This window comes from Acinonyx jubatus, chromosome C1, assembly GCF_027475565.1.
Source record: "Acinonyx jubatus isolate Ajub_Pintada_27869175 chromosome C1, VMU_Ajub_asm_v1.0, whole genome shotgun sequence".
NCBI lineage: Eukaryota > Metazoa > Chordata > Mammalia > Carnivora > Felidae > Acinonyx > Acinonyx jubatus.
The window spans coordinates 112201042-112214696 of NC_069381.1; the positions used below are offsets into that span (position 1 = coordinate 112201042).

The window sequence follows — 13655 nt, forward strand, 5'->3', positions numbered from 1 at the left end:
TTAACTCTCAATGCAAAGGTAGATTTTACAATCTCGGTTTTGCAAAAGTGGAAACAGACACAATAAGGTTAAATGATATGTGTCGTATCTCAAGCTGACAAGTAGTGACTGGGAATTAAACACACTCTATCACCTCTCGAGGCTGCTGCCACCCGCACAGAGATTAATGAATTGCCCTCCGTGTGACACCCACTCACCCCACCTCAGACAGTGTATCCCTGTTTGCTCCTCTATGTTTGGCTTCACACCTTGGATCCCATCTCCTCTTCATATTCTAAGACAATATTTGGTGATGTGTTTCTTCTGCCCTGGACTTTGGACTCAGCAGGACTGGACACAGCTCCTCGAGTGGGCTTGGTAGGATCTTCCAACCAAGTTAGAAGTACCTTCCAACTTGGTAGGTACTTCCAACAAAGTACCAACAAAGAGGTACTTCTTGACCTGGATCACCGGGACTTACTTCACTCAGTCCCCCCAACCCCTGATGCTGCACACCACTTTGAATGCCCCCTTCTAAATGGCATCTAATTAAGCAACTAATGTTTACAAAGAATTTAATATGTTGAATATCCCCGAAAAACTTTTCTACGGTGGGGCAGAAGATAGGGCCACTTGTTTAGGAGCCACAGACACCCCACAACTGCCATTTCCAGGCTAGTGTCTGCTGGGTGCAAGTCAGGGAGAGAACACTGGCAGGGTTCAACTCTGACCCACAACTTCAATCCTGTAGTCATGGAAAAACTGACATATGTCTCTAGGTCTTAGTTGACTCTCTCTGAGAAATGGGAATATTGATGCCCTTGCACTGCCAGGCTTCCACAGTTCTTACCACATCTTTTGCCACCCAAGTATATACTTGGGTATATACCTCACCCATAGAATGCCTCACCCATTCACTCAATGCCTATCTAAGAGGTTGAGTACCAGAGGGTATGATGAAGTTGTTCATGGAGCAAAGCATTTATCGGGGGTGACTTTGCTTTGTGTGGTTTAAAATATCATGTCCTGCCTCCTTTAAGTCCAAGAAGACTGCAAGAGGTAAGTGTGGATCTCGAAGAACATTGGTCTGGGGTGCGGAAAACATGAGGTTGAAGATTCAGCCCGCAAAGTGAGGTATAGTGGATGCACATTCTAGTCGAGAGGTTTAGAAAGACTATGGAAAGTGCACGGGATTTGCTGGGAATGCTCCATTCTGGCCCCACATGTGGTTCCCACAAGGGTGCTCTACCTCCTTCTCCCAGTCCATCCCTGGACTGCCAGCCACTCAGCAATTTTACTGATGGCACCTCCTAAAGTCAGAAGTCTCTGCTGCCAGAACTGGGGGTCAGGCCAATCGCTCAGCCTCCTTCTTTCCAGAGAGGCCAGAAGACTTGGTAATTTGCCCATCATAGAGATGGCTGAAATGCAAACTGTTAGTTTAGGCTCCTTAATCCATGAGAATGGACCCTCCCAGCTGTTACCTAAGCATGGTCTCAGGAGCATTTTGTGAATTTGCTCATGCTTCAGGGACCCTCATGGGAGGAAGCACTTTGAATCCTGGAATGTTTGTGAATGCCACCTTGGTTTTCCTAGAGTGATTAGCACTGAGAGCCTTATGGGTCACTGAGAGGGCTGGATTCTTCTGGCCAGCCAGGTTAGCTAGCTTTGAGGGAAAAGAAAGGGAACAGGGAGGGGTGGGGCAGACAACCACTGAAAGGCCCGGGGGAGGACTGGGTTTTTAAAGCCTATGAGGAAAGGGAAGAGAATTTGGCCAGGGAGAGAAGAGACTCTCAGGCCAGATCAAAGGCTGCCCTCCTTGGACTTTCCAGACAGGAGCATAGTTAAGAAAAAAACATAGCCAGGGGCGCCTGAATGGCTCAGTCTGTTAAGCATCGGACTCTTGATTTTAGCTCAGGTCATGATCTCACAGTTTGTGGGTTCGAACCCCACAGTGGGCTCTGCGCTGAGAGTATGGAGCCTGCTTGGGATTCTCTCTCTCTCTCTTTCTATGCCCCTGCCACATCCTCTCTCTCAAAATAAACTTTAAAAAAAACAGTAACAAAAAACACAGCCAGAAAAAAACAAAAACAACAAAACAAAAACACAGCCAAACTTCTCCACCTTCACCTCTTCTAGCACACCCCACCCCATCCCCAAATGGCAAGTTCTTTCTAGACAAAAACTCTGCACTTGCCCTTAAATCAAGTTTAGTTGATCAACATGTTAAAAATGCAACACAAAACTCAGAACCACCTGCTTTTGAACCTCTGCCCCTCTCCAACAAATGTTAAATATAAGTTCAAGAAATAATTAATCAACCAAAGCCTTCTACCACAGTATCCCCTTCTGTTAGAGGCAATGTCTGGTAAATCAAGAAAAACGTGCCATTTACTCACTAAACTAAACACAATCCCTTATTATACAATTAACCAAAACACAATTGTATGTAATACAATTATACAGACTACAATTACACAAAAGTAATGATGCAGTATAGATGGCAATGACTTTCATGTAATCGAAAATAATGAGAGCGTCCTTGATTAGAAATTAAGGTATCATAAGAGATCCCTATTGATGAATGTTCCCTCTGTTGAACTACACTTTGCGAAAGGCTGTGCTGGCTGATGAAGTCGCATGCTTCCCCCTCATCGTTAATAAAGACTATCGGGGTGGCAACCATTCCGTGTAGTACCCTTTATTCTGAGATCGCTAAACTAGCACATTCTAATGAAGCACACATTTTATTACCCACTTATCCAGCTGGTCAAATAGAAAAAAAATGAAGCAGAAGAGCCAGGAAGTCTGTGTGATTTGTTGAGGATCCCATGTGTACTGGTATTAACAGAGAAACATGCACATAAAACTCCATCAAATTATATTGGTCATTCGGAGCATCCGAGGAGACTACAACCTACAGAGCTGATTGCTGTGCCGCTGAGGAGAAACACCTGTTACTTCTCATCAGTGCCCCATGGATGGGGGTGGTTCCCTTCCTAGCTCCAGGCTGGTTCTCTATCCATCCATCCTTCTCCCTTTTTCCTGGGTACTCTTTCTTGTAAGCAAATCTGATACCTTCCTTCCTGACTGTCACTTAGCACACGGGGCCACGTTCCATGGGCACACAAATTTCTTCATAATTCCTAACGGCCCCAATCTCTAGCCATGTGCACACCATGTACTCCATCACAGTGACCTTCCATATCCACTGAGCTATGTTTTATTGACCCTAAGGCACTATTCATTGTTAACATATACCCTTAGTTTATATGCCACTAAGAAAGACATGTTGCCAATTGAATGATGATGCGCCATGGATTATAAAATGCATCCCAATATTTAACAATGGAAAACAGGCACTTGGAACTGTTGAAATGCTTGCAAGCCATGATCTCTCCTATTTCTCTGCCACTCCCCATGCTACATCCAGAGGACCCATCGTACACCGGCACCCCTCATCACGCCTCAGCCAAGTTTGCTCGTCCTTTAAAATTTAGCTCAGCACCAGGGCACGTGGGTGGCTCAGTCTATTGAGCGTCAGACTTGGGCTCAGGTCATGATCTCATGGTTCGTGAGTTTGAGACTCACATCAGGCTCACTGCTATCAGCGCAGAGCCTGATTCGGAGCCTCTGTCCTCTGCCCCCGCCTCCTCTGTCCCTCCCCTGCTGGTGCTCTTTCTCTTAAAAATAAACATTAAAAAAAAAAAAAGACTTAGCTAAGCACCCCTTCCTGAAAGCCTTCTTGACCTCATTCTCCCCACGGCCAGGCTGAGCTGCGGCTGCCAGACGTCCCACAAATAAGGGTGCACTACTTGGGCATTTATTGCATTTTATCATAATGGCTCATTTATTCCATGATGGGACGTGAGCAGAGACCCTGTAACACCAACACATGGGCAAGCACTTCACACCTATTATTCACCCATTTGTTGAACGATATATCGACGAAGATGACTGTAACCACAAGACTGAAGGAGGTAAGTGCTAGAGATAAAACGTGGAGAGCATGCTAAGCCTGGCTGAAAACTCAGAACTGGTCCTCTTTAATTTTCCAAAGTGTGTCTTTGAAGCTAGAAATTTTAAATGTAAGAGGAGTTGGAGCCCGGAAGAAATAAAGAAAGAAACTGAACTTGTGCCGCATCTGTGGGTTGCACAGTATTAAATGCTGATTCTCTCCATGGGGGACCTGCTCTTTTCTGCGCCAAAGAAGCCATGGTTTGGAGGTGACGCCACAGGTCAGTGGCCCCAGGAGTCACCTCACCACTGGACCACACGAACCTCTGTTCTAGACCCTGAGGGCCTGATGTTCATCTGCCCCTGTTAGAAAGGATGCTCCCTGCTCTAAAGAATAAAATGGCTTAAGACCAAAGTAATCCCTCCCTCCTTTTTGCTTCACTCTTAACTTCAAAGTAATCAAATGTTGTTTATGCATACAATTTTAATCCTGTCACAAATTTGTATTTTGATTTAATTTGCATATCCCATTTACTGCAAGTCAACATGAAGAGAGACTCAACTAATTTAAACCATTTTTCTCTGGGCCTGAAATCCTTTCAGAAATATTTTCCATTAGGCAACTCAATTATGTCTAATGTGGCTAATGTCAGTGGATTAGAATTTTGCTTAAAGAAACTCATATTTAGAACAGTGAGAATGGGAAGGGGGTGGGAGAACAGAGGAGAAGAGACAATAATTACCTGTCTTTGATGCTACACAGATCAATGTGTAAATCACTAAAATTCCCCAGGGAACCTTGCTGAACTGAAATGAGGTCCTTGGACTGGTTATCAATAAAGATGAGCCTCATGCAGCCTTGGAAAGCCTTAATGGGATTTAAACATTGGGAATCGGTGAGATTGTCAGGGCACCCTGTGGGACAGAGAAAAAAAAATGAGGAAGAATACTGAAATGATCAGTCATTGCTTTGGCGACCTATTGATGGAGGACCTGGAGGTCTAATTGTTTTGGGGGCTTTTCATTCACAGCAGTGCACACATGTTCGTTGGAAATCCTAGCATTCTCAAAGAAGGGACAGAATTGGTATAAAACGGGGCATACTCAATCGTTGTACGGAACAGAAAACAACATGCGTTAAAGGGAACACCGATACTGTAACATTCACCTGGTCCCTCTTTCTTTTCGCCTGTAGGTAAACTATCCAACCATCCAGTCGCATGGTGTATTTCACTCATCCCAAGAGGCAACATATTATAACTACTTGGCAGTTTGGGTTCTGTCTCGAAACACGCTCTAAATGCACAATTCAATTCTCAATTACACTTTCAAAGGAAATTATGGTTTGGGTAAGGATGGTGGCAGAGTAATCGTCTGGCTAATTGTTGGCATTAACAGGCTTAGTTCCTGAGAAAGGTACACACGCAGGAACAGAACTGGAATTCTGAAGCGAGGTGCAAAGCAAACGCAGATGCCAAAGGAACTACGAGCTTAAACGCACCTAGTTATAGGGCTGTAATAGCACACTGAAAGGTTAACACCGTACCTCTTTAAAGGGTGTTCCTTAAAAAAAACACTGCATTATGCTGATTTAGCATAGCTTGCGATCAGGGCACTTCTCATTAAGACAGGTACACGGCAATGTAGGTATATGAGCACTTGTGCTCCATCCCGATGAGTTTTAATAGGTTCAGAGCATATGGGAATGCAAGCTTGAAAACATGGCAATAACCCATAAATAATTGGGAATTATTTCAGCCATTTCTAATAGACAGTCACTGCTGGGCTGATGCCCAGCAGCTGCTTAACAGCTCACAGGCACACCATAAAACGAAGAGAGATTCCTACAAGTTCTAATTGAAACTGTACAGAGAATTTATGTAAGTTGACTATTATTGCTCAGGCTCATTTTTCACCTCCCTTAAGTTTATGGTCTACGTGTGGGGCGCTCGCTTAAATGCCGTTCAAATCGCAGATAAGTCTCGGCCTTGTAAACCCAGCGCCCCCTTAACTGGGGGGAAGCCAGACATTTCGTCTTCGAGGCATTCTGCATGCCGTAATCATCGAACATCACTTTCCTCAGAAACAAATACAAGAATGCTTTCCTCTCTTTGTTGATGAGACACTGCATGTGATGCAAGAATTATGCAGTCTGTGAAATGTATCTTAGGGTCCCCAAGACCCTTCTTCTGCTGCCTTTATGCTACGTTTGCTAGCATCCCTTTGCTGTCCCAATGCAGCAGGTTGCGGAGAACACAGACCTGGGGGTGGGTCCTGATTCTAACGTTTACACAAGTTATTTCATTTCAGCAAACAACAGTCTTACTGTCTGTGAAATGGGGCTACAATCGCCTACTTCACAAAGTTCCTGCACTAATTAAATGGCGTAAGACACATACGACATTTAGAGGCAAGGGAAGAGCTCCTTTCTTGTTGGAATCTGTTGTCCTTGCAGACATGGGGATTTAGAATGAAGGACAGAGGGTTTTGGTCGGGCCTTAAAAAATCAAACCACAACAGTATTGCTCTATGCTGCTTCCCTTCCAGGATACCTTGTTATGTACAATGTACTTATGCAAAGCCCCTTCTGGATTTCAAAACTTAACCGTGTGTCAGTGCCATGAGAGAAGTGATTTGCAAAGTCTATTTGAGAGACCGCACTTTGTAATTTTACACAAACACTTCCCTTCAGTTTCCTAATGGAGGAAGAATTAGCAACAGGAGAAGAGGCCCAGCCCATACCCGTGTTTACAAAAGGCGCAGCCCGTGTGTCTATTTGCAAGCATGTAACCCTGACCCTGTTGAAGTTCTCCAGCAGTCTGGCTTTGTTTCTCCATGTCCTAGATAAGGAAGTTCAGGGACCATCAGGGTCTTCCTCAAGGTCAGACGGCTCTTTGACATTACTCTCTAGAGACTGTTTCTATGATACAAACACATGACTAAAAAATTAGATACTAAGATTTTTAATGAAAGAAATAACTTGGGGAAAAAAAACTAAATAAAACTGCACATGCATCTATAAAAAGGTAGTGAATTCCTCATCATGTAGTTTTCATCCTTTCCAGGATGCCCCGTGTCTTTGTCAATGGGAATGTTCCTAGGATTCACCTGGAAATGGGGACAGCTGGACCTGTGTCACCTGCTCCACTGGAGCTACAAGTTCACAGGACTTCTAGACCTTCCCATTTTTAGAGCCCTACTCCACGGGCATGGCCTCCAGGGATGTCGGGAAGGAACAAACAGACGGGGGATTCAGACTGCAAAGCGGCAGAGTAGCCTATATGGCTGAGGATCCTGGCTGTGCCTTCCCTGCCTTCCCATCTGGATTTTTCCTTTCGCAGGTACTGCTGACTGTTGGTACACATCCTCCAAGTTTTCAGCTGACTTCCTCCTTCCCAACGTGATCACGGAGCTTGGCATGGCTACAAAAATCTCCTTTGGACATGTTACATAACACCAGCTCTTATAGCTAAAGTTTTTCTTTTTTTCTTTTTTTTCCCCTCTGCACTGACCTAGATAGTTTATATCTGCACAGCTGTCAGAAAGTTTGCTTCTCATTATTTTGTGCTTGGGATTGGGTACCTGTGTGTGTATGTGTGCGCGTGCGCGTGTGTGTGTGTGAATGGTCTAATTGCCAAAAAAAAAAAAAAAAAAAAAAAAGAATGATTAGAGCAAAATAATTGTCCATTGCATTCTCCCTCCGTCCTTTATTTTTCAAAAGCTGGGGAACTTACCTCCAAAGTAGTAGCTATTTCCAGAATAAATCTGTACGCGAGTGGTGTCCTGGGCCGGGGATGCTGCATCATTATCCAGAGTAAGAGTGATGCGGTCCCTTCTGGCGGTGATGCTGACTGAATGCCACAAGCCATCATTCAAGCTGCTGCCTGCAAAAGCAACAGGGAAGGCAGTAGGGATGATTGACTGGGGAGATCTGGAGCCAGCGGGGCTCATCCTCCTCACCTGCCGGGCTCCGTGCTCCACGCGTGCTCTCAGCAGCCTCCCCGTGTCTCCTTTTGCTTAAACCAAACCCCCAGCAGACCCATAAGCCTCACCTTCCCTCCTCTCTTTACCATTTCACTTCTCTTTTTTTTTTCAAAGTGGCTGAACAATGTCTGATACATTTGAGTTCAAAACAAAAGGGCAAAACACAAATTGATCTGTATATTACACCTACAGGTGTTGCCAAACGAACTGAACTCTTGCTATAAATGCAAAGTAAAAGGTTGAAAGGAAAAAACTTAAAAATGCCCATGCCTGGGTGGCTCCGTTGGTTCAGCATCTGACTCTTGATTTCCGCCCAGGTCGGGATCTCACAGTTTGTGAGTTCGAGCCCTGTGTCAGGATCTGTGCTGGTAACACAGAGCCTGCTTGGGATCTTCTCTCTCCCTCTCTCTTTCTGCCCTTCCCCTGCTCATTCTCTCTCTCTCTCTCTCTCTCTCTCAAAATATATAAACTTACAAAAAAATGCCCATGGTGATTTTATCTGTGTGGTAGGATTATAGGTGATTTGTTTTTCTCACATTTTCCTGCAAATGCCTTATGTTTCTTTTTTAGTAAGGGGCATGTGGGTGGCACAGTAGGTTCAGTGTCTGACTTTTGGTTTCAGCTCAGGTCATGATATCAGCCCTGTGTTCGAGCCCTGTGTCGGGCTCTGTGCTGGCAGCACAGAGCCTGCTTGGAATCCTCTATCTCTCTGCCCCTCCTCAGCTTGCACACCCTCTCTCCCTCAAAATAAATAAATAAAGTTAAAACATTTTTAATTAAAAATAAACTATTTTTAAAGGCAAAAGTAGATGAGGAAAGCCAGATTCTAGTGATGTGCCAGACGAAGGCCGTCTACCTTTGGAGACACGTAATACACTAGCTCAATCTCAACATTTTTCCTTAACTAATTAGGTGACACTGGCTATTCCTACCTTCCCTGAAGTCTGGCTTTATTGTCTGCAAAGATCATAATTCCTACTACTGTGTCCTTGTTAAGAGGATCCATTGAGATCAGACAGGAAATGTCCTAGGACAGTTGGAGGCATCCTGAGTGTTTATTAAAAGGTAATTCTCTCAAGGGTGCCTGGATGGCTCAGTAGGTTGAGGGTCCAGCTCTCAATTTCAGCTCAGTTCATGATCGCAGGGTCACGGGATCGAACCCTGTGTTAGCCTCCCTGCTGAGTGTGGAGCCTGCTTAAGATTCTCTCTCTCTTCCTCTGCCCCTCCCCCACTTGTGCCCTCATTTTTTCTCTCTCTCTCTCTAAATAATAATGATAATTTTTTTTAAAAGGTAATTCCTATCTTGTTCTTTTGCCTCAGATGTCTTTGGTGCATAACTACCCTGCCAGCCTACCTTACTAAGAAAACTGTACTGGGAATTAGTCATGAAGATGGGAATAGTTTCTTTCTAAAAAAATCTATCAGCTATTAAGACTCTGTTGGTGCCAAGTACTTGCTCGAGGAAACACAGTCTTATTCATCAGTCTGGTCACAAAGATGTGTCTGTGACAAAAGCACACAGTCACACGTCTCCACTCAGTAGACATTTCTTGTGTCTTGCTATGTGCGGAGTTGTTTTCCTCCTCTTACTGCCTCAGTTTTCTCCCCTGCAACGTGGGGGAAATGACTTCTAGGCTGTTGTGATAATTATACAGTAGTCAATACGGTAGTGCATGTAGAACGGTCCATGTCGCGTCATAAGCAGACAATGATGTCAGCTAAAACAAGTGGGCAGAAGAGCAACTATAAAATGGTCCCTGGCTTGTGAAGTATGGAGAGTACCATCACCATGTGATGGAGAGACATATCACATGATGTCTATAGGCTACCATTAAATGGAAGAGGCACGCAGTGAGGGTTACAATACTGTCCTCTGCGGGGCGCCTGGGTGGCTCAGTGGGTGAAGCGTCCAACTTGAGCTCAGGTAATGATCTCATGGTTTGTGAGTTCAAGCCCCACATCAGGCTCTCTATGGTCAGTGAGGAGCCTGCTTCAGGTCTTCTGTCTCCCTCTCTCCTGCTCTTCCCCAGCTTGCCCACATTGTCTTTCTCAAAAATAAATAAATATTTAAAAAAAAAAAAAGAATTCTGTCCTTCGAGTTCAGGGTAGTGGGACAGACAAAAAAGGCAAGAAAAGAACACTGAATTCAGTTTTGGGTGGAGTGGTACTATGGAAGCAGAGAAGAAAGAAAACCTAACTAATGGCATAGGAGGATCCCCGAAAGACTTCACAGCAGAGATGGTGACAGTTTAGGGAAGTTCTGAAAAGTGCAAAGAGTTCTCTACTCAGAGAGCAAGAGTCCAGGAGTCAAAGAGCCTGTACAAAAAAGCCAGGGTCTGCAATGAGAAGCGGGGGAGAACAAGAAGAAAGCCAGTGAGAAAGGATCCATTCACCCAGGGACCTGGCATGGAAAACTAAGGAATGGGTTTCCACAATTTCCTTGGATAAATGATTGTGTAAAGTGCTTTATTCAAGCCAATTCCATCAAAACCTTTGGGGATAGGACCCGAGGCATCTGCATTTAAAAAAAGAAATGTTTATTTATTTATTTTGAGACACGGAGAGTGGGGGGAGAGGGGCAGAGAGAGGAGAGAGAGAGAGAGAGAGGGAAGGAGGGAGACAGAAAGAGTGAGAGAGAGAGAATCCCAAGCAGGCTCTGCGCTGTCAGCACACAGCCCACAGTGGGGCTTGATCTCATGAACCGTGAGATCATGATCGGAGCTGAAATCAAGAGTTGGATGCTCAACAGACTGAGCCACCCAGGCGCCCTGCGTCTGCATTTTTTTAAAAGCTCCCTGGGTGACTCTAACGTGCTGTCAGGAATGGAAACCACTGCTTTAGAACAATGGGAGGCCATGAAGGGTCTTCAGCATGGAAATGACCTAGCTGGAGGTCCACTGTGCAAAGACTGGGTGGCAGAGGACCGCTGGGAGTCAAAGCAGGAAGCACAATGGGTGGGGCCTACTGCTTGCACTGGCCCCAGAAGACCAGATGATAAGGGTCTCAGCCAAAGTAGCAGCAGTGACAATGGAGAGCAAGGGACAGAGTAAGAGCTGTTTCTGGAGGTAAAAGAAATCAGACTTGGTAGAGCCTACTGGAGCAGGTCCTAAGAAACCAGCTGGAAAGCAAGCACTGAAAATCAGAGCAGAGGTCTGCAGGGCTTCTCAGAATAGCTACTGAAGCGCGTGTGCCCGAGCCCTCATAGGGTTGGAGAAGGTGCCCAGGGAGCAGCACAGCACCAGGCTGGGAGCCCAGCTGCACTGCACCAGGCAGCTGGGTCCCATCTGCTCACAATAGGCCAGATGCAAGGGACCCCCCTGCATTTCCAGCCAGCTTCTTGGCAGCCTTGGCTGCGGCCCTGAACATCTGCTTGGGGTGAACCCAGGGGCTGCTCAACCTGGCGGCCGTACTTCCTCCCAAAAGCCAGAGTTTGGGTCCTAACCACGGGGACTCTGCTAATGAGGTAGAGGCTGTGTCACGCGTTTCCCGGCGATGAACATTTGACTTCCGGCAGGGGCATTTGGGGGGCACGGCCAGCTGTGGGTCTTTACTTCTTTTTATTCTCATTTGCATACTGATTTAAATATATTTGCATAACACAGGAGACTGCATCTGCAGACAAACTATAGACTGTTTGAGCTGGAAGAGGCGTCAGTAACTAACCCAACTTAGAGGATGTAAATACCGCCCCCCCCCCCCCCCCCAGGGACCAGTGCCCTGCTCAGCATCAGGGCTCCAGTAAGAAGAGAATGGAGGCGTGCAGAGTGTCCTGCCTAATCAGAGATGCATCCTCTAGTCATTTCACAGATGACACTGGCCTGAGACAAGAGGTCTGACCTGTGGGAGTGGCAAGGCCAGAACACTGGCCTTTGTGTTCTGCTGCCTGGTCCCCTCCCCTTCCCACATCACTGTCCATATCGCTCTCTTCAACACTGTCACTTAATGAGGGTTTGCATGGTTGCTTGTCTTTTTTTTTCCCTTTCTTTCTTTCTTCTTCTCTTTTTTTCCCTCCCTTTTTGGTCTGCTTTTCCTTTTGGTTTGATCTTTTTGATCTTTTCCTCCATGGTCCCGAGTCCCTGTGTGAAATCTTCACTCTTCAGAGGAAAATTATGAGGACAGTGGTTCCTGAGGCTGACCACACAAAAGGCAGCACCTAGGGAGCTTCTGAAAAGACAGGTCCCTGGGCCCCACACCGGGTTAATTAAGGCAGGCTTCAGGGTGGCCCCAGGCCTTGGAAGGTTGTGCAGCCTGGGTTAGGAAACTACACCATCTGAGGTTTCAGAAGAGGAAAATGAAAAGAAGCCTGGAAAAACAAGGCTGGTTTTAGAGGAGCTGAGTTGGGAACAGATTCCAAGGCAAACGAAGTGACATATTCCCTTCTAAAAATCTGCTTTCTGCTGGGCCCTCCTTCCCACTTCATTCTGTTAATGGCTATATATGTAATATATATTTTTATAACCAAATAACACCCCTAGAAGTTCTCCAAGGTTTCGTTTCTAAGAATTCTTTTTTTAAAGGTGCAGGTTTAAGTGCTATTAATTGTTCACAAATTGGGGAAAACCGATGCTGTCAGAGTGCTTTCCTCCCAAAACCTCCCTGAGGTGAAAGGTCTGAAAGAAGAAAAGTTTTCAATGGGGAGAATGAGAAAGTACCACCTTTGAGGCCAGGAACACCTCGATGGGGAAATGCTCCTGGAGGTAGAACAGGGTAATCAGGGCAACTTTAGGGTGGCCCCCGAAGGATTCATAGGATTTAGGAGCCCAGGCTTAAAATGCGGGATTGGGGCTCTGGAAAGATTGGTGGACGATGACACACATACATTTTCTGACCTGCAAAGTGATGTCAAATATTTGCCATCTGCCAGACAGGCAATGGATACAAAACCAACACAGTTAGTGTAGAAAGAGGGAAACAGGCAATTTCATGTTGCTGATGGCAACGTAAGTTTGTACCTTCTTTCTGGAAGACAAAATACCAAAGGGCATCAAAAAAAAAAAAAAAAAAAGCCCTAAAAATATCATACCTCATTTCCCATATTTTTTTTCTGAAGAATTAATCCTGAAATAGTACAAGCATTACACCCAAGATTTAAGGGGAGGAGAGTTTATGAGGCCATTATTTCTAAGAGCAAAAATTCACAACTACCAGTATTTCCAACAATAGCGGGTTAGTTAAATCAAATACGGCATATTTAGTAACACGGAATATAATGTAGTCATCAAAAATTATAATGTCCAAGAATGCAAGTGATATCCAGATAAGTGGAAAACTCAGGCTAAATAGCGTATGTGGTTATGGTATGCATTTTGTCAAAAATTGCTACAAAGAGAAAATACTGGAATGACATGGAATGATTAGTGTGTTGTTTTTTTTTCTTACAGAGAGTACTAGAATTTTCAAAGTTTCTAAAAACAAAATGTTCAACTTTTATGATTATTTTTTAAGACTAACAAACTGAGTTGAGAAGAATAGGAAACATTTTCATCCTTTTCCACTTCTGGCCCTCCTTGTTAACAAAGCAACTGCTCCCAGGTCCCAGAATTCAGCTGAAGCCACTTGTCTAAAAGCTCCTTTACAATAAATAAAAAAATAAATAAATAAATAAGTAAATAAGTAAATAAATAAATAAATAAATAAATAAATAAATAAAAGAGCTCCTTTACAGAGAGGGTTGGATAGACTTCTCTGTGCTTGCTTAAGACTTAACATGGAGTTTTTCTCCATGAAGGAAAAAAAAA

The 13655-nt window shown here is 44.7% G+C and overlaps 1 protein-coding gene across 6 annotated transcripts in view; it reads right to left on the reverse strand.

The window, feature by feature from the left end:
• The window catches only part of CNTNAP5 (contactin associated protein family member 5), an 801874-nt gene that overhangs the window by 340938 nt on the left and 447281 nt on the right, over nucleotides 1-13655 (reverse strand). For all 6 annotated transcript variants that reach the window (XM_027056014.2, XM_027056013.2, XM_053214870.1 and 3 more), the window contains 2 exons: nucleotides 7668-7817; nucleotides 4677-4848 (listed from right to left, as the gene is read on the reverse strand). In XM_027056014.2, coding sequence (XP_026911815.1) covers nucleotides 4677-4848; nucleotides 7668-7817 — 322 coding nt within the window. The remainder of the gene's footprint in view (nucleotides 1-4676; nucleotides 4849-7667; nucleotides 7818-13655) is intronic.